The sequence below is a fragment of the Elaeis guineensis genome, chromosome 8 (assembly GCF_000442705.2).
Source record: "Elaeis guineensis isolate ETL-2024a chromosome 8, EG11, whole genome shotgun sequence".
Classification (NCBI taxonomy): domain Eukaryota; kingdom Viridiplantae; phylum Streptophyta; class Magnoliopsida; order Arecales; family Arecaceae; genus Elaeis; species Elaeis guineensis.
This window is the reverse complement of record NC_026000.2, coordinates 133,769,154-133,787,697: the sequence shown is the minus strand read 5'-3', so window position 1 is coordinate 133,787,697 and position 18,544 is coordinate 133,769,154. Positions and strand designations below refer to the sequence as shown.

The 18,544-nt window shown below is 36.0% G+C and overlaps 1 protein-coding gene and 1 long non-coding RNA gene across 2 annotated transcripts; both read left to right on the top strand.

Annotated features, from left to right (window-relative positions):
* Positions 1-6,122: 6,122 nt before the first annotated feature.
* Positions 6,123-10,505, top strand: LOC140859737 (serine/threonine-protein phosphatase 7 long form homolog). Its single transcript, XM_073262182.1, has 7 exons — positions 6,123-6,257; positions 7,976-8,074; positions 8,157-8,822; positions 8,908-9,026; positions 9,099-9,192; positions 9,288-9,719; positions 9,824-10,505. The coding sequence occupies exons 2-7, from the start codon at positions 7,982-7,984 to the stop codon at positions 10,394-10,396; spliced, it is 1,977 nt and encodes a 658-aa protein (XP_073118283.1). The 5' UTR covers positions 6,123-6,257; positions 7,976-7,981; the 3' UTR covers positions 10,397-10,505.
* Positions 10,506-14,959: 4,454 nt separating this feature from the next.
* Positions 14,960-17,380, top strand: LOC140859620 (uncharacterized). Its single transcript, XR_012143161.1, has 2 exons — positions 14,960-15,894; positions 17,124-17,380. It is a non-coding gene; the product is annotated as an uncharacterized lncRNA (long non-coding RNA).
* The last annotated feature ends 1,164 nt before the right edge of the window (positions 17,381-18,544 follow it).

Below are 18,544 nucleotides of genomic sequence, written 5' to 3'. Positions count from 1 at the left end.
ATTTTGGTTTTGCACTCATTTTGTTTTTCAGATGGTTCTGAACTTGTTTAAAGATAATAAAACTCTTTTCCTATTTTGGTTTCTCTCTTATCATGGCATTTCTCTATATTTTGAATCTTAAAAATCAGTTGGCAGTTATGATTAGACTTGATGTTTCTCTCTTGGGCCCAGATCAAGAGCATAACAAATGCTATAAGTCGGCGAGGCAGACCATACAAGCATACGAGGCTATTGATCAAATTATTATAATAATTTCAAAGCAATGATAAAAGCCTTCAATCCTCAAAAATTAATTTATAAATATTATAATAAATCAGTTTCATCGAGGAATAACCCAAGACAATCTAAGATATTAAATTTCAAATATTACTAATATTCAATCTAAACAAAAAATCTTTAAAACTATGCTAAACTAATAAAAAAACCAAATAACATGGATGACCAAGGCAGCTAGATTTGCTAATTGCTCCAAAGAATTTAGCATGCTCGTCCAAGTCCCAAGCAAGCAAGTCATGAATCAGAATCTGAAAAATGAAAAAAAAAAAAAGGAATAATGAGCTCAACCAACCCAATAAGCAACATAATACATCAAAATTAAGTCTAAGCATGACAGGAGATAGTAGATCAAATAAAATTTATAACATGTTATTAATTGAGTATATCAAAATTCAAAGAATAATATTCTTTTTATTTTTCAAAAGTGTGTTTTCAGAAATTGATATCAAATCCAAAATCAAGCTATGAGTACATAATAACCTAATGGCATGAATTAGATAATAAATACAGGATGCATGAATGTGTCAGATAATGAAAAACTGATACTATTATTTTAATCACTGATGGCTTAATATCAAAATAAATTTTTTAATTATAAATTGATAGGGCCAACGAATAATCTTTACTGGCAGAGCCAGATCATAATCATGCCGAGAATACATAGCTACAAAAATAATTTCACAAGTCACCCAGTTAACTTTCCAAATTCGATGCTCAATGCTAATCTGGTATTGAAAAATAAGTTATTCATAGAAATAATAAATACATATTACATATTCTTGTTTCAAGAAAAAATAGCATATGCTTGATCCATTTTCAAGATCATTTCTTCTAACAATTTTAAAAAAAAAATATTATGAAGCAGCATTTGCCATACCGTGCTGAACCGGTCGGTACACCCTGTATGGTACTGAACCGGTAGAGAACCGGCACGATTCGATCAGTAAATCTGGTACACCGACGGTATGAAAAAAAAAATAATAAGAAAAAAGAGAGAGGAGGAGAGAGAGAGAGGTGGGAGCCGTCGGAGGGCTTTCGAGTCCCGTATCGTCCGATAGAATTTTCAAGAGAGTGAGAAAGAGAGAGAGAGCGCTCGGAGAGGGGGAGAGACCTATCAGACGGACGTCGCCTCCGTCACGAGGCCTCCGGTGGCCGGCGAGCCGATGCCGACGGCTTGAGGGCGGTCGAGCAGGCAAAGTCCCTCCGCGGCTCCTCCTCTTTCTTCTTTTTCGAAACAGATGACTTTTGTTTCATTTTTTTTTTGATTTTAAACTCATGAAGTCGGCAACTGGGTTACCGACTTAATTTTTTTTTAAAATAAAAATCATGAAGCCGGCAAACTGTTTGCCAGCTTCACTTAAAATTATCTTTTTAAAAAAATCTCGTGAAATAGGGGCGACGCCCCTGTTTCACGTCCGCGACATCGGGTGCGCGGATTGCACCCTTCGGCGGCTAAGACGGCCAGGCGGAGGCCGTCCGGCGGCCCCGCCGGCTCCTTCCCCTCTCTCTTTTTCTTTCTTCCTCCTCTCTCTATTTCTCTCTTTTTCTCTCTTTGTCTTCTTCCGGTTCGGGTCTGCTTGCCTTTGTTGGTTTGGTACGGTACGAAACCGTACCGAACCGTACGTCGGTCGGCCGATACGGCCGGCGGCACCGGTTCAACATATCTTGTTATGAAGTGTTAAGTTATTTACCTTTGTTACGGAGAAATCCAAGTGTAGTGTTTACTAATCTACACTTCAATCTAGCAAATCAAATATGCCTATTCAAGATTGTTGAAATTTAATTAATTTAATGTCAATGTCTTAGAAGTCCAATAGAGGTATGTTAGGGCCATGGCTTTAGCTCAAATCAAGATATATTAAGGATAGGCCAGTTAGGTGGCGAAGCTTGATGGTTCAAATCGATCAGTCTGAGTAGTTTCATCTCATCAAGGATCAAGCTAAGATATAGATAAGTTATCGCAATCAAGGATGGCTAAATCTAGTAGGATCTGATAAGAGTCGGGATGAAGAAACAATCCATTGCCCAGCTATTAAGATAGTTTAAGATTTCTCACTAGGGTTGATCCATAATATAGAGAGTCCCATTAGTGGGGTCCATAAGTCATGAAGAGAAAAGAGAGAGACTACGAGGGTGGAATATGACTATCTGGATTGATCCGAAGAAGATAAACTCAACTAGTCAAAATCACTTATGACTTAGATGACTCAATAAAGGTCAATAGTATTCGAATTCTAGAAATACTTAACAAGAGTCATGATAAAGGGTTGGCATGCAGCTCGGATACTATAGAGTTTCAGAGACTCCATGCTATTATTCACTTGAATCCATAGCAAAGGGAGGGATGACTTTGAATTGGGATTCCTAGGTCTACTTAGAGAAAGAGGAAGAAGAGAAAGAAAGAAGAGACCTTCATCTCTCTTAGAGGAGGGAGGGGAAGCTTGGATCATTGGAGATAGTATTAGGAGGCATGGTTTGTGGCCAATGATTGATAGCTAGTCGTGGTGATTGGTCGAAAGGAAAACAAGGAGATAAAGACCAAAACATAGGGAACAAAGATTCTTTTTTTTTTTTTTTGACCTTTAATCATTCACTAGTGACCAAAGAACTTGGCCAAGCATCTAGTTTCCAAAGGGAGTGCCGGTGGTTGGAAAAAAAAATATATCAGAAAAATAGGGTATATGAACAAGATTTTTTCTTGGTTAATTTCTAGCCAATTTGTCAACGAAATTCAGATAGAAAGGAATCCTATCATTGAGGAAAAAGAAGAGCAAGGAGAACCAGGTATAGATCAGGGTGGTCACTCTTGCCTGCACAAGGTGATGACTCAGGCCTCTACTTGACATGGAAGGATGAACCAGTGGTGTGGGCATCAGCTTGGAAACCCTAGAATGAGGTTCACATCTCATTTCAAAAACCAATCAAATCTCAAAATGAAACCATGGTTATCAAGTGTTTCATTTTTTTTTCTTTTTTTTGTTCCCTTTCCAACGCCCTCATTGTTTATATCCTTAGGATTCGGTCGTCTTTATAACTTGATTTTCTGGCAGCTATAATGAATGGAAACTGGCAAAAATAAAGAAAAAAGGGAGAAAGAAGAGAGATAGATCATGGTGGAGGACCATGGAGGGAGGGATTCCTATTTATAGTAGATTTTTTAGGATTCAACTCGAATTCAGTAATCTTAGGAGTTTTTTTTCTTTCTAAAATTGTCAGAGAAGAAGACTCTTATCAAAGAGTTCTTTTCCCAAATAATACGAAAAAAAAACTTTTTTACCAAAATATATCAAAACGAAACTTATTTACCAAACTAATGCAAAAGGGAAAAACGCCATTTTGAATGGCGTTTTTTCCCCTTCCACGTCAGCCCCTATTTCCACGCTGGCATCGCCCGAAGGAAAAAAAAAAAAAACATCAAAAAACGCCATATCAAATGGCGTCTTTAAAAACGCCATTTTGAATGGCGTTTTTAAAAACGCCATTCAAAATGGCGTTTTTCAATTTTCCCACCGGAAAAAATCGTGGGAAAATAGAAAATTTTGTTTTTTAAACTTTGGAATTAGTAAATAAATTAAAAAATTAATTTGGATTGAAATTTAAAATATAAAGATTTTAATTTGTAATTAATTTAAAAAAGCATAAGAAAAAAAAATTATTATAGAAAATAAAAAAAAGAGAAAGAAATATGAAAGAAATAAAAATTTGAAATTTAATTGAAAAACATCATTCGAAATATTTATCTTAAAAAATTTTTTAAAAAAAATTTGAAGTAATCAAAGAAAAAGAATTTTAATTAAAAATTAAAAAAAAATAAATTTTAAAGATTAATTGAAATAAAAATATTATTTCAAATTACTTTCCGAAATTAGAAATTAATTTTTTTAAAAAAATTAAAAAAATTTGTAAAAATAGGGTTAAAAAATTTTATAAAAACATAAAGAATTGAAAAAAATAGAAATTATAATTGTAATTGAAGAACAAAGTTTATATTTTTAATTTTAAGAAATAAGAATTATAATTATAAATAAAATTAAAAATTATATTTTAAATAACTAAATTAATTTAAATATAAAACGCCATTTTGAATGGAAAATTAGAAAATTTTGTTTTTTAAAATTTGAAATTAGTAAATAAATTAAAATTTTAATTTTGATTGAAATTTAAAATATAAAGATTTGAATTTGTAATTCATTAGAAAAATTAATTTAGATTTTTTATTTCAAATTTTTTTTAAAAGATGTCAAAAAAAATCTTAAGAAATAAAAAAAAAATTATCATAGAAAATAAAAAAAAGGAGAGAAAGAAATATGAAAAAAATAAAAATATTATTTCAAATTACTTTCGGAAATTAAAATTAATTTATTTTAAAAAGATTCAAAAAATTTTTAAAAAGAGGGTTAAAAATTTTTATAAAAACATAAAGAATTGAAAGAAATAGAAATTATAATTGAAATTGAAGAACAAAGTTTATAATTTTTAATTTTAAAAAATAAGAAATATAATTGTAAATAAAATTAAAAATTTTATTTTAAATAACTAAATAAATTTAAATATAAATTTTTAAAGTATTTTTTAAATAAAAGAAAAAAAATACTAATAGAATATAAAAAAGATAAAAATGGAAAAAAATTAAAATTAAAATTTAAAAATATAGAAATTATAAAGTAGATTAGAAAAAATATATCATAAAATAATAAAATTAAATTGAATTAATTACAATTTTTTTGTTAGGGTATTTTATAAATGTGACTTAAAAAAAGTAAATTTGAAATAAATTTTGATAAAAAAATACATTAAAAAGTTAAAAAATTATGAAAAGTTAAAAAAGTTGAAAAGTGAAAATTTTTAAAAAGTCAACAAAAATAACAATTATAAATTTATAACCAAAAAAAAAAATTAATGTTTAATTGAAATAAAAATATTTTTTAAATATATTTTATAAGAATAAAATTAATTTAATTAAAATAATTTTCAAATAAAATTTAAAAATGACCTAAAAAAATTTCATAAAAAGATAAAGAATTGAAAAAAATAAAAATTTTTAAATAATCAAAGAACAAGCATTATAATTCAAAATTTAAAAGAAATAAAATTTTAAATATTAATTGAAATAAATATATTATTTCAAATTACTTTCGGAAATTTAAAAGTAAATTTATTAAAAAGATTCAAAATTTTTTTAAAAATAGGGTTAAAAAATTTTATAAAAATATAAAGAATTGAAAAAAAATAGAAATTATAATTGTAATTGAAGAACAAAGTTTATAATTTTTAATTTTAATAAATAAGAATTATAATTGTAAATGAAATTAAAAATTATATTTTAAATAACAAAATTAATTTAAATATAAATTTTTAAAAATTATTTTAAATAAAAGAAAAAGAAATACTAGTAGAATATAAAAAAGATAAAAATAAAAAAAAATAAAAATTAAAATTTAAAAATATAGAAATTATAAATTAGATTAGAAAAAATATATCATAAAAGAATAAAATAAAATTAAATTAATTACATTTTCTTTGTTAGGATATTTTATCAATGTGACTTAAAAAAATAAGAAATAAAAATTAAAATTGTAATTGAAATTAAAAATAATATTTTAATTAATAAATTAAATTAAACATTATTATTTAAAAAAATAATTTAAATGAAGAAAAAAAAATGGGTGGAAAAATTAAATTTTAATTTGAATTAAAATTTGATAAAAAAAAAATACAGTGTAAAGTTAAAAATTGAGAAAAAATATGGAATAAGATATTTATAAAAAAATATTTTTTTAATTAAAAGAAATAAAAAAAAAAGGGGGGAAAACGCCATAGAGAATGGCGTTTTCCCCTCCCAGATCCCTTTTCCCCTCTCCTTCTTCCTTCTCCCTTCTCCTTCTCCTCTTCTCCCTTCTCCCTTCTCCCTTCTTGATCTTCTCCGGCGTCTCTCCGACGGCACGGCGGCACGGCGGCACGGCGGCGAGGTCTCGGCGGCGGTGAGTTCTTCCTGCCTCTCTCTCCATCTTCCTCTTTCTCTCTCCCTCTTCCCCTCTCTCTCTTTCTCTCATCCTGGTGGCGGGGCCCGCGTCCCGGCGGCGGGCCGCGCGTCCCGGCGGCGGGCCGCGCGTCCCGGCGGCGGGCCGCGCGTCCCGGCGGTGGCTCCCGGCCCCCTCTCCTCTCTCTCTTCCTCTCTCTCTCTCTCTTCCTCTCTCTCTCCCTTCTCCGTGGCCGCCGGCCACAGACTGGCGGCGGCGGGCCGCGCGTCCCGGCGGCGGGCCGCGCGCCCCGGCTGTGGGTCCCGCGTCCCGGCGGTGGCCCCGGCCCCCTCCTCTCTCTCTTCCTCTCTTCCTCTCTCTCTCTCCCTTCTCCTTGGCCGCCGGCCACAGACGGCCGGCGGCGGGCCGCGCGTCCCGGCGGCGGGTCCCGCGTCCCGGGGGCGGGTCCCGCGTCCCGGCGGTGGCCCCCGGCCCCCTCCTCTCTCTCTTCCTCTCTCTCTCTCTTCCTCTCTCTCTCTCCCTTCTCCTTGGCCGCCGGCCACAGACGGCCGGCGGCGGGCCGCGCGTCCCGGCGGCGGGTCCCGCGTCCTGGCGGCGGGTCCCGCGTCCCGGCGGTGGCCCCCGGCCCCCTTCTCTCTCTCTCTCTCTTCCTCTCTCTCTCCCTTCTCCTTGGCCGCCGCCCACAGTCGGCCGGCGGCGGGCCGCGCGTCCCGGCTGCGGGCCGCGCGTCCCGGCGGCGGGCCGCGCGTCTCGGCGGTGGCCCCCGGCCCCCTCCTCTCTCTCTCTTCCTCTCTCCCTCTCTTCTCCTTGGCCGCCGGCCGTCTGGGCCGCGCGTCCCGGCGGTGGCCCCCGGCTCCCTCCTCTCTCTCTTCTTCTCTCTCTCCCTTCTCCGTGGCCGCCGGCCACATACCGCCGGCGGCGGGCCGCGCGCCCCGGCGGCGGGTCCCGCGTCCCGGCGGTGGTCCCCGGCCCCCTCCTCTCTCTTCCTCTCTCTCTCTTCCTCTCTCTCTCTCCCTTCTTCTTGGCCGCCGGCCACAGACTCCCGGCGGCGGGCCCCGCGTCCCGGCGGCGGGTCCCGCGTCCCGCGTCCCGGCGGTGGCCCCCGGCCCCCTCCTTTCTCTCTCTCTCTTCCTCTCTCTCTCCCTTCTCCTTGGCCGCCGGCCACAGACGGCCGGCGGCGGGCCCCGCATCCCGGCGGCGGGCCCCGCGTCCCGGCGGTGGCCTCCGGCCCCCTCCTCTCTCTCTCTCCCTTCTCCTTGGCCGCCGGCCACAGACGGCCGGCGGCGGGCCGCTCGTCCCGGCGGCGGGTCCCGCATCCTGGCGACCGGTCCCGCGTCCCGGCGGTGGCCCCCGGTCCCCTTCTCTCTCTCTTCCTCTCTCTCTCCCTTCTCCTTGGCCGCCGCCCACAGTCGGCCGGCGGTGGACCGAGGCCCCCTCCTCTCTCTCTTCCTCTCTCTCTCCCTTCTCCTTGGCCGCCGGCCACAGACGGTCGGCGGCGGGCCATTCTTCCCGGCGGCGAGCCACGCATCCCGATGGTGGGCCCGGCCCCAGCCCCGGTGGCCAGGGCGGGATTGTATTTGAATTTTCGTGTTTAATATGTTGGGATGAACTGAATTTTGTGTTTAAGTTGTATTGTGTGATAATATTGTATTTAAAAAAAAATTAAAATATATTATCTATTTTTTTTAATACATCTGTGATAATATTGCTTGAGACAGCGTATTATGGCTTACGATCCACGATATCCCGGTCCCCGAGACAGCAGCATTCTTACATTGCAGGAGCACCATCGATCACAGACTATTTTAGATGGCGGCGTAAGCATTACAATCTTATTTACTTTTTAAATTTTTATTTTAAAAATCATGTACGATATCTAATTAGTATATTTTCTTGCAGGAGTCCAGACATCTTCGTCTACGACGATCCGATGCAGATTTCTGGAGGACAGAGGATATCCCAGATAGAGTGTTAGATTATTTACGATATCTGGGATTTTATGGAGTATATCGGATCGGTCGTATACAGATGGATGTTGGTCTTATTACTGCTATGCTTGAGAGATGGCGTCCAGAGACACACACATTTCATCTTCCATTTGGTGAGGCGACCATCAGTTTACAGGATGTCAGCATCCTTACTGGACTACCAGTTGATGGAGATCCAGTTACCGGAGTTGATCCCACACTTTCCATTCCGGAGTGGCAGGCTTTGTGCTTGCGGTTGTTAGGGTTTGAGCCCGACGCACATTTTTTTGATCATTCACGACTCAGGATTGAGTGTTTAGATGATCGTTATCGTCATTTTCATATTGCGGATGATGCACCAGAGGAGATGGTGCAGCAGTATGTTAGGGGTCAGGTGCTGCGATTGTTAGGTGGTGTCTTGTTACCTGATACTTCATCGAATAAGATGAAGTTGATGTTTTTGCCATTATTAGAGGATTTAGATTTCGCTCGTCGACTCAGTTGGGGCAGTGCAGTACTAGCTTGTCTATACCGAGCTATGTGTCGGGGTTCCTATGCTGATCAGAGCGAGATTGGCGGTTATCTTGTATTATTACAGGTACGTGAATTAAAATTTTTAATTTTTAATATTTAATTATATTTTACATTCGATATATCATTTATTTAATTTTTAAATTTTGCAGATTTGGGTATGGGAGCGTATGCCGACTATCAGTCCATTACGACGACAGTTGCTTGAGATGCCATCAGAGCAGCAGGATCCTGATGTTCCATTCAGACTAGACGGACCATTAGGATACAGGTATCGAAATATTTTTTTTTATTTAAATTTTATTATTTTAAATTTATTTAATATTAGTACACTGTGAAACAGATGGAACGTTGCATTCAACGTTCATCACGTATCGACAAGAGTGGCACGGGTTTATAGATGCCAGTTGGATACATTAGTTGATACATCTAGACGGGTAAATTTTGAATTTTTTACAAATATCAATTTACAGTATTCATAATCTATTATAATTTTATATTAATTTTTTTTATTTTAATTATATTATATCAGTTTTTGTGGAAGCCATATACAGATGGGATATTGGCTATACTGCCGCAGATGTGTACAGTTGGACACGACATATGGACTGCTAGGGTGCCACTTATTTGTTTTGATGTGGTAGAGTGGCATCTTCCCGATCGTGTCCTGCGGCAGTTTGGTCAGACTCAGGACATTCCAGAGCAGTTTGATACCAGCCAGGGACTTCATCGTATTGATCGACGAGGGAGAGCTCGTATCGACTGGCGTATCAGACATGCACAGTACATCGATATTTGGGATGCACGTCGAGATCACATTGTTCATGGTGATCCTATTTTGAGAGGCCGTTCATATACTGATGACTACATGGCTTGGTTTTTTAGCATTACGGTGCGAGTCATTGGACAGTCTCAGTATGCAGTTTCTGGATACGAGGGCGAGAGTTCTACTGTACGTCTTTTGGTAAGATTACGAAAATTATTTCATGTTATTTGTGTTATATTTTTGTTTTATATTGTACACTATACTGATTGTTTTATACTAACAGTTCTATTTTTATTTTATAGACTGATTCTGTGTCGGATCTTGTGTTGGACACTCGTCGTGCTTTATCTACGACTGATGAGGACGAGCGGATTCAGATACTGCGGGAGATGGAGAGAACAGGTTCCGGAGCATTGGAGGCGATTGGTGTTGATCCACATACCTGTGCGCCTTGGTATGGAGCAGTTCGGGCGCCAGATATGAGTTATACGCCGTCACCATATGCTTCACATATGCCATCACCGCATATTCCGCATATGTCATCATTCGATGCTGCACAGATGCCACCGCCTTTTCATCCACAGATGGCAGCGTCTTCTTCGTCCTACATCCCCCAGATGCCATCACCGGGTACCAGTTGGCCACATGAGTATGATACTTTTTTTTCAGGTCCATCCGTGTATCCAGATGAGAGAGTTGAACGGGTCTCTCAGTCCGTAGATGATCCGACAGCATCAGTTATTCCTGAGCAGCATGATCAGCAGATCTCCTCTACTGATATAGGAGAGGAGCCATCACAGCAGGAGCAGCCGGCGAGGACCTTCCTGAGAAGGTCCAAGCGACCACGGGCGCCGCGACGTCCTTGTGGGACTTAGTCTTTGTTGTATTTGTATTTAGTATTTTTACATTTTTGTTGTACTATTTTTTTTGATATATTTAACATTTTGATTCTATTGAATAATATTAAATATTGATTTTATTTTATATTATTTAATTTTAAATTATTGGATATTATGATTTGTGCATATGGATACACATACTCGAATGTGTCTCAGAACATTAGGAGAGAAAATGTTATGTCGGCGGGCCGTACTTCTCGGGGCCGAGCCCCGCATCTCGATGGCCACGGCGGGCCCCCGCGTCCCGACGGCGGTCCTCAGCCCCCGTCTCTCCCGGCGGTGGGCTCCGTCTCGATTGGTTGTGAGTCCAGAGCAGTTTGATACCAGTCAGGGACTTCATCGTATTGATCGACGAGGGAGAGTTCGTATCGACTGGCGTATCAGACATGCACAGTACATCGATATTTGGGATGCACGTCGAGATCACATTGTTCATGGTGATTCTATTTTGAGAGGCCGTTCATATACTGATGACTACATGACTTGATTTTTTAGCATTACGGTGCGAGTCATTGGACAGTCTCAGTATGCAGTTTCTGGATACGAGGGCGAGAGTTCTACTATACGTCTTTTGGTAAGATTATGAAAATTACTTCATGTTATTTGTGTTATATTTTTGTTTTATATTGTACACTATACTGATTGTTTTATACTAACTGTTCTATTTTTATTTTATAGACTTATTCTATGTCGGATCTCGTGTTGGACGCTCGTCGTGCTTTATCTACGACTGATGAGGACGAGCGGATTCAGATACTGCGGGAGATGGAGAGAACAGGTTTCAGAACATTGGTGGTGATTGGTGTTGATCCACATACCTGTGCGCTTTGGTATGGAGCAGTTCGGGCGCCAGATATGAGTTATACGCCGTCACCATATGCTTCACATATGCCATCACCGCATATGTCATCATTTGATGCTGCACAGATGCCACCGCCTTTTCATCTACAGATGGCAGCGTCTTCTTCTTCGTACATCCCCCAGATGCCATCCCCATATATCAAATGTTGCTCTTTGAATTGAATTTTAGAAAAAATAAGTCTATTTTTAAGTAAAGAAAAGGAATACGTAATAGAATGCTAAAAAGATAAAAATAAAAGAAAACTGAAATTATAATTTGAAATGATAAAATTTTTAAAATAAATTTTAAACAAAATATCATAAAAAAAATATTAAAATAATAATAAAATAGGAATTATAATTATAAATTTTAAAAAAAATTAATTTTAATTTAAATTAGAAAATATCATTTAAATTATTATTTTTATTATTTAATTAAATTTATTTATTAAAAAATTACAAATAGATAAGTAAAGATATTAAAAAAAATAAAAAATAAAAAAAAGAGAAAACGCCATTCTCTCCCCTCCCCAAACCCATTTTTCCCCTCCTTCTCCCTTCTCCTTCTCCCTTCTCGATCTTCTCCTTCTTCCTTTACAAATTTAAGTAAGGGAAAAGAATACATAATATATCATAAAAATGAAAGAAAACTAATATTATATTTTTAAATTATAAAAATTACAAATTAAATTAAAAAATATATCATAAAAAAAGTAAATAAAAGATAAAAAATGGTAATAAAATAGAAATTATAATTTAAAACAAAAAATTATCTTTAATTTAAATTAAAAATTATCATTCAAATTACTATCCTCATTAAAAAAATTAATAAATTAAAACAAATAATTAAACAAATTATGAAAAAAAATTTAAAAAATTTAGAAAAAAGAAAAAGAATAAAAAAACACCGAAGGAAACGGCGTTTTCTCCTTTCTCCCCTTCTTCTCTCCTTCTCCCTCTTCTTCTTTCTCCCTCTTCTCCCTACTCCGGCGTCTCTCCGACAGCACGACGGTGAGCTGCCTCCTCTCTCCCTCTTCCTCTATTTATAAAATTTAAAAAATAAAAATTACCAGAAAAAAAGTCAAGGGATCGACTCACAGAGTGTCGCAGTCAAAAATTTTGCATGCCGTTAAACTCTTTTAGCCATGAGTCGATTCATGGGGTCGACTAAAAAATATAAATCTACTTTTCTTACAATTTTTTATATTATGTATTTGTAATCTTTTAATAAATAAATTAAATTAAATAATGAAAATGATAATTTAAATGATAATTTTTAATTTAAATTAAAATTAAATTTCTTTAAAATTTATAATTATAATTCTTATTTTATTGTTATTTTTTTATTTTCCTATGATACTTTTTTTTATTTATTTTAAAATAGTTATCATTTGAAATTATAATTTCATTTCTCTTCCATTTTTTTCTTTTTAGCATTCTATTACGTATTCTTTTTCTTTAATTAAAAAATTATTATTTTTTCTAAAGTTCAATTTACAAAAATTTTTTTCCACATTTTTCCTTATTTTTTAACTTTACACTGGATTTATTTTTTGATCAAAATTTAATTCAAATTAAATTTTCCTCCCTTTTTTTCTTTATTTAAAATATTTTTTAAATAATAATATTTAAATTAATTTAGTTATAAATTAAATTTTCCTCCCTTTTTTTCCTTACAATTACAATTTCTATTTTTTTCAATTCTTTATCTTTTTATAAATTTTTTAAGGTCATTTTTAAATTTTTTTTAAAAATTTTTGTTCTTATTTCTTAAAATTAAAAAATAAAAAATTTGTTATTCAATTACAATTATAATTTCTATTTTTTTTCAATTCTTTGTTTTTTTATAAAATTTTTTTAGCCTATTTTTAAAATTTTTTTGAATCTTTTTTTAATTTATTATTTTTTATTTGAGAAAGTAATTTGAAATAATATTTTAATTTCAATTTATATTTAAAATTTTATTCTTTTTTATTTTTACATTATAATTCTTTTTTTTTATTTTTTAAAAATTTTATAATTTTTAATTTTCTTAAAAATTTTGAAGACAAGTATTTCGAATGATGTTTTTCAATTTAATTTCAAATTTTTATTTCTTTCATATTTTTTTCTCTTTTTTTATTTTCTATGATAATTTTTTTTAATTTTTTAAGATTTTTTTGGACATCTTTTAAAAAAAATTTGAAATAAAAAATCTAAATTAATTTTTTTAATGAATTACAAATTCAAATCTTTATATTTTAAAATTCAATCAAATTAAAATTTTTAATTTATTTATTAATTTCAAATTTTAAAAAACAAAATTTTCCATTTTCCCACGATTTTTTCCTTTATTTTTGGGTGGGAAAATTGGAAAACGCCATTTTTAATGGCGTTTTTAAAAACGCCATTCAAAATGGCGTTTTTAAAAGCGCCATTTGGAATGGCGTTTTTAAAAGCGCCATTCCGAATGGCGTTTCTTCCTTTTTTTTTTTTTTTTTTGGACGATGCCACCGTGGAAATGGGGAGTGACGTGGCGGGGGGAAAAACGCCATTCAAAATGGCGTTTTTCCCTCTCACATCACTTTGGTAAATAAGTTTGGTTTGAATATATTTTGGTAAAAAAGTTTTTTTTTTGTATTATTCGGGAAAAGAGCTCCTTATCAAAAGTCTTTCATTTCTCCAATGCATGCAACACGCAAGCCAAGCCAATGAATTAGCTTCTTTGGTCTGGGCCAACTAAAAGAACAGGCTGATCCAATATGAGGCTTTGCCTCACACCCTCAATTTTATAAATATGAGAAGTTGACAATCTAAAGAGCACTCATAATTTTAATCTTCTCAAAATCTTTTGGCAATAATATAAGGTCAACAAAATAAGCTTAACTTTATGCAAAGTAAAATAAAGAATGTCCTTATAAGTATGGTCAAATTATTTCTACCATTATTGTTGTTGGAAATCTTTCTTCTAAAATATTAAAAATCTCTTAATAAAACTATATTATTTTATCTTTTATTTGATTAATGGCTTTTTGCATACACTGAGTAAATAAATTAAGTTTTGATATTATCTGGTTCTTGTCCACGTAATGGAAGGTACCTTTTTTAGAATAGAATTCATGTGAGGTGCAAAGAGATATCACGGATTGCTAAATTCAGATACATTAAAAACTAGCAATTTTGATTGAAATAATATTGCTCAATTCGAGATAATGCTTAATGAGTACACTTTAGTTCACTCAATTAATATGGATGAGAAATAAGATCCCTTTCTTATTTTTTTCTATTTATAGACATAATAAAAATATGAGTTTGATTGGATGCATCTTTAATAATATGCTACACGAGAAATAATCGAACGTATGTGCATAGAATTTCAAGAAAGAAGAGAGAAATTAAAAAATAAGATATTATCTAATTAGCAAATTAAGTTTTTTGACGGTCTAAGATCAGAATTTATATTTAAGTAGATTTATGTTTAGATTTTTCGATTAACATGTTATTAACAAACCAACTGTTATCTCTACTATAGGTCCTATATCATACTGTTTGAAATACTAATCATCGCCATTTGATACAAAGTGAAATAGTAATAAAAAATAACCAAAAAATTGGAGGAAATATTTTTTTTTTTTGCTACTTCTGATTCATTCACTTAACAAAGCGAACAGAAAATAAAGAAGATAAGGAGAAAGGTACCTCGCCAATCGGACCTAGATCCGATATTCATACTGCAACTTCAGACGCGCCCGATGAAGGCCGTCGATGAAGCTGGTCACCTTGTTGATCAGGTGATCGTGGTTCTGGACCAGGGGATCAAGGTTCTCTAAAGGAATATCGGTCTGGAGGTTGATCAGGCGGACTAGGCGCAGGTAAGCAAAGCTCCGGTCCAGGGGATCAAGGTTCTCGAAAGGGATACCGGTGGGTCCGACGATCAGGCTCTTGGTGTTATTCAAGAGATCGAGGGTCCTCGTGACATTTTTTATCTTGTCATCGAGCACGCGCGCAAGGAGGGATTCCTGCGGCTTGTTCGACGTCCTCGCGATCGTGGCTTCTGAGGCCGGTGGCTGGAGGATTGGAGTGTTCGAGGAGGAGGCGGGGATCAGGGATTGGGACTGGGTTCGCCGGTAGCAGTCCTCCTGATCGTTGATCAAGAGAGTCGGCAGATCCGAAGGGGTTGTCGGTGATGGGGGCATCAGATCCGGAGGTGGCGTTTGGGGAGGAGGTGGGGAGCAGGGATTGGGACTGGGTTCGCCGGTGGCAGGTGCAGGGAAGACGGACAGAAGCGGTTGTCCAAGAAAATCGGTAAAAATGGTGAGAAAGAAGAGAGATGGTCGTTGTAGAGGGTCACGGAGGGGATGTTTATACTGGATTTCCTGGGTTCCCCCTAGGAATCCGCTTCCTTCCTGGACTCGTCGAGAAGAAGAAGACTCCCATTGGGAGTCTTCTATTTCTCCGGCGCGTGCAACGTGCGTATCATATGCCGGGGAGGATCCAAGGGGACCGATCCACGTGGAATACTCGGCGTAAGAAATTGGGACGGAAAGGCGATGAAACCGTGATGGAAGACCTCGTTGTGTTGCACAGAAGAACAAGCCTCGCATTCTACTCTGGAACAACAGTAACATGTGGTTGAGGCAACCAAATATCTACAGGTAATTACTGTGACTTGTAGTTTTTACAAGATGCCGAAGAAGTTCATGTCTCACCACGTCCTCTTCAATCCATTACCCGGCCTCATTTTCCAAAGTGAAAATTCGGTTCCTTCTTCTTCTAAATATAGTAGATCTATGAAAGAACTAAACATTACTTTTGATTTTTGACTCCAATATAATTTCTGCATTCTTAAATTTTTGTGGCACTTCTGCAGCAACTTCATTAGTTGCCTATGATCCTAGAAAGGCCTTCTTGTTTAGATCCCAATTTTTTGTTGATAAGAGGAGGAGTCCACTTGTTTTTCTGTGCATCATCTCAGCTGCGATAATCTAAATTTAAATCTCTATCTTTATCGGAGTTTATACTGGTAATGGCTTGTTTGCTAAATTGGTCCCTGAAAGTACGGCTAAAAATTATTTAGATCCCAATCTTTCAAAAGTTACAGCATCATCCAGACATTATAAATCCGATTCATTTAAGCTATTATCGTCAATTTTCGGTCACCAATTGAACAGAATACAATTTTTTTTGTGATGTGGCAAGAAGAGGCTCTTAAGACATAGCAGAAAGAAATGGTTGGGAGAAAAAATTGCCATATTAGTGGATTATTGGGAAAAAATTCTAATCAAAATAAGAGAGAAGGATATTCTGACATGCAAAAGAAAAAGGAAAAAATAAAAAAATGAAGGAAACTTTAGTTTGGGAGAGAATAAAACAAATTGATTTAAAAAATGATAAAATTTATATTTTAAATTTATTATTATTATTATTATTATTATTTTTTGTATTATAGGACATCAAAGAAACTAAGTGGAAAGATGAGCAATTAACTCACAATCAAAATGCGAAGAACTTCCATCGGAATTTAAGTATCTATTTTTATTGGAGTTTACAAGATTGAGATATTTGGAAATAGCCATCCGCTGTTATGCAGCCATTGCCTGTACCTTTCTTTTTTGTCAAGGGAAAAAAACAGTGATTAAACAAATAGATATTTGTACACACGCTTGATTTCGGTTCGCATAGCATTAAAGGGATCACATGGTGGTGGTCTTCCTTGATTAGAGCGGTCCCTTATAACCGGCTGCCTTCTATATCTCTTTTTTATTATTGTTTTGTTGTTCAGATGTTGAAAGGAATATACCTGATTGCTGTAGATGAGCTTGACTCTTAGGGTTCAATGTATATCACAGAATGTGGTGCTTTTTTTTTTTTTTTTTTTTTGCAGATATTGAAGGGAATATACATGACTGCTATAGATAAGCTTGATTCTTGTAGAGTTTGATGTACATCATAGAATGCAGCGCTTGTCAAGAAAGCACAGCACTCCATCCATTCAAATCTCCTCCATTGAAATTTTAAGTAGTGATAGCTTGTTTAATGGTTTTTTTTCCCTTTGTTGATCAGACTGAAATTCTTATGGGATTTGGAGGATACAGATGTAGTGTCTCTCATCTTTATACAAAATTCCTTTTGCATTATCAATTCTCCCTTTATTCTGGTTTTTTTTTGATGGCCACTCAATTTATATAAGTAGAAGAATTTCTTTCAAGGTGGATTGATTTTCTGCCATGATCTCATGTATGTTTTTTGTGTGTTTTGCTTCGCTAACTTCAGTCACTGATATGACTTGAGTTGCATGTTGAACCATTTTAAGATGTGGACTTCCTTATGGATTAAGTTGACTTATCATCTAAACTATCAAGATTTGACAAATTAGGTAAATTTATGCAAACGAGAATTCTTTTTATGTTGTAGTGATTATAACATGTTTAAGGACTTTGAGATTTCCCCCCTAGTGGGTTGAATAGTCAACTCTCTCACTATCTACTTCATTGGTTCATGATTTTATCATTATTTAGATCAAATTGCTAAAGCATATAAGTTCCTGTTTCCTTTTCCTTTTTTATATTTTACCTATCCATTTTCGAGTTCGGAATTGTCTGTATCATATTCATGAATCTGAGGACCATGCTGGTTGATCTCATAAAGTGGACATGTTCACTTTGATGAAGGTCTGATAAGTCAGTGATAATTCATAACCTTAGAACTTTAAAGAGTCCAACGCCACAGGCAGGCACACGTGAAATGCTGATACCTATAACTCTGCACCATTTTGATATTCAGATATAAATCTGTTGCTGCTTAAATCGGTTAGAGTCGAAAGATGGACAACTGAAAATCTCGCGTGGTGGTGCTGGCGCTGGAGTCACTCGTAAAATAAGTTCCAAATCGGAGGTTGTGGCTTCGGCGAGGATCCTCCAACATTCAAGTCAGAAAAGCAAAGACCAAAAGAGCAGCAATGGATTCTCTGAAAGGGATTTGATTAAACTTATCTAGATCCTCGGGGCTCTGGTTGTTCATATAGATAAATATCGGACATTCGGGTTATTAGCTGTGAGATTGTACGATCTCAAGATTGTTGGACCATTGGACATGCCAAACTGAGCGAGATAATTCAGCCCTTATCACTCCTGCGAGATCAGTGAAGATGGTTATGCCAAATCTTATCTATTCGAGATAGATAGCTGTCGTACACGTTAAAGAAATAAGTCGGTTGAGTAGCTCATACACAGATCAGATCTTGAAAATACCTCAGCTCAGCATGGAGATGGATTTTTTAGCTCATACGGCGGTCAGCGGTCATAT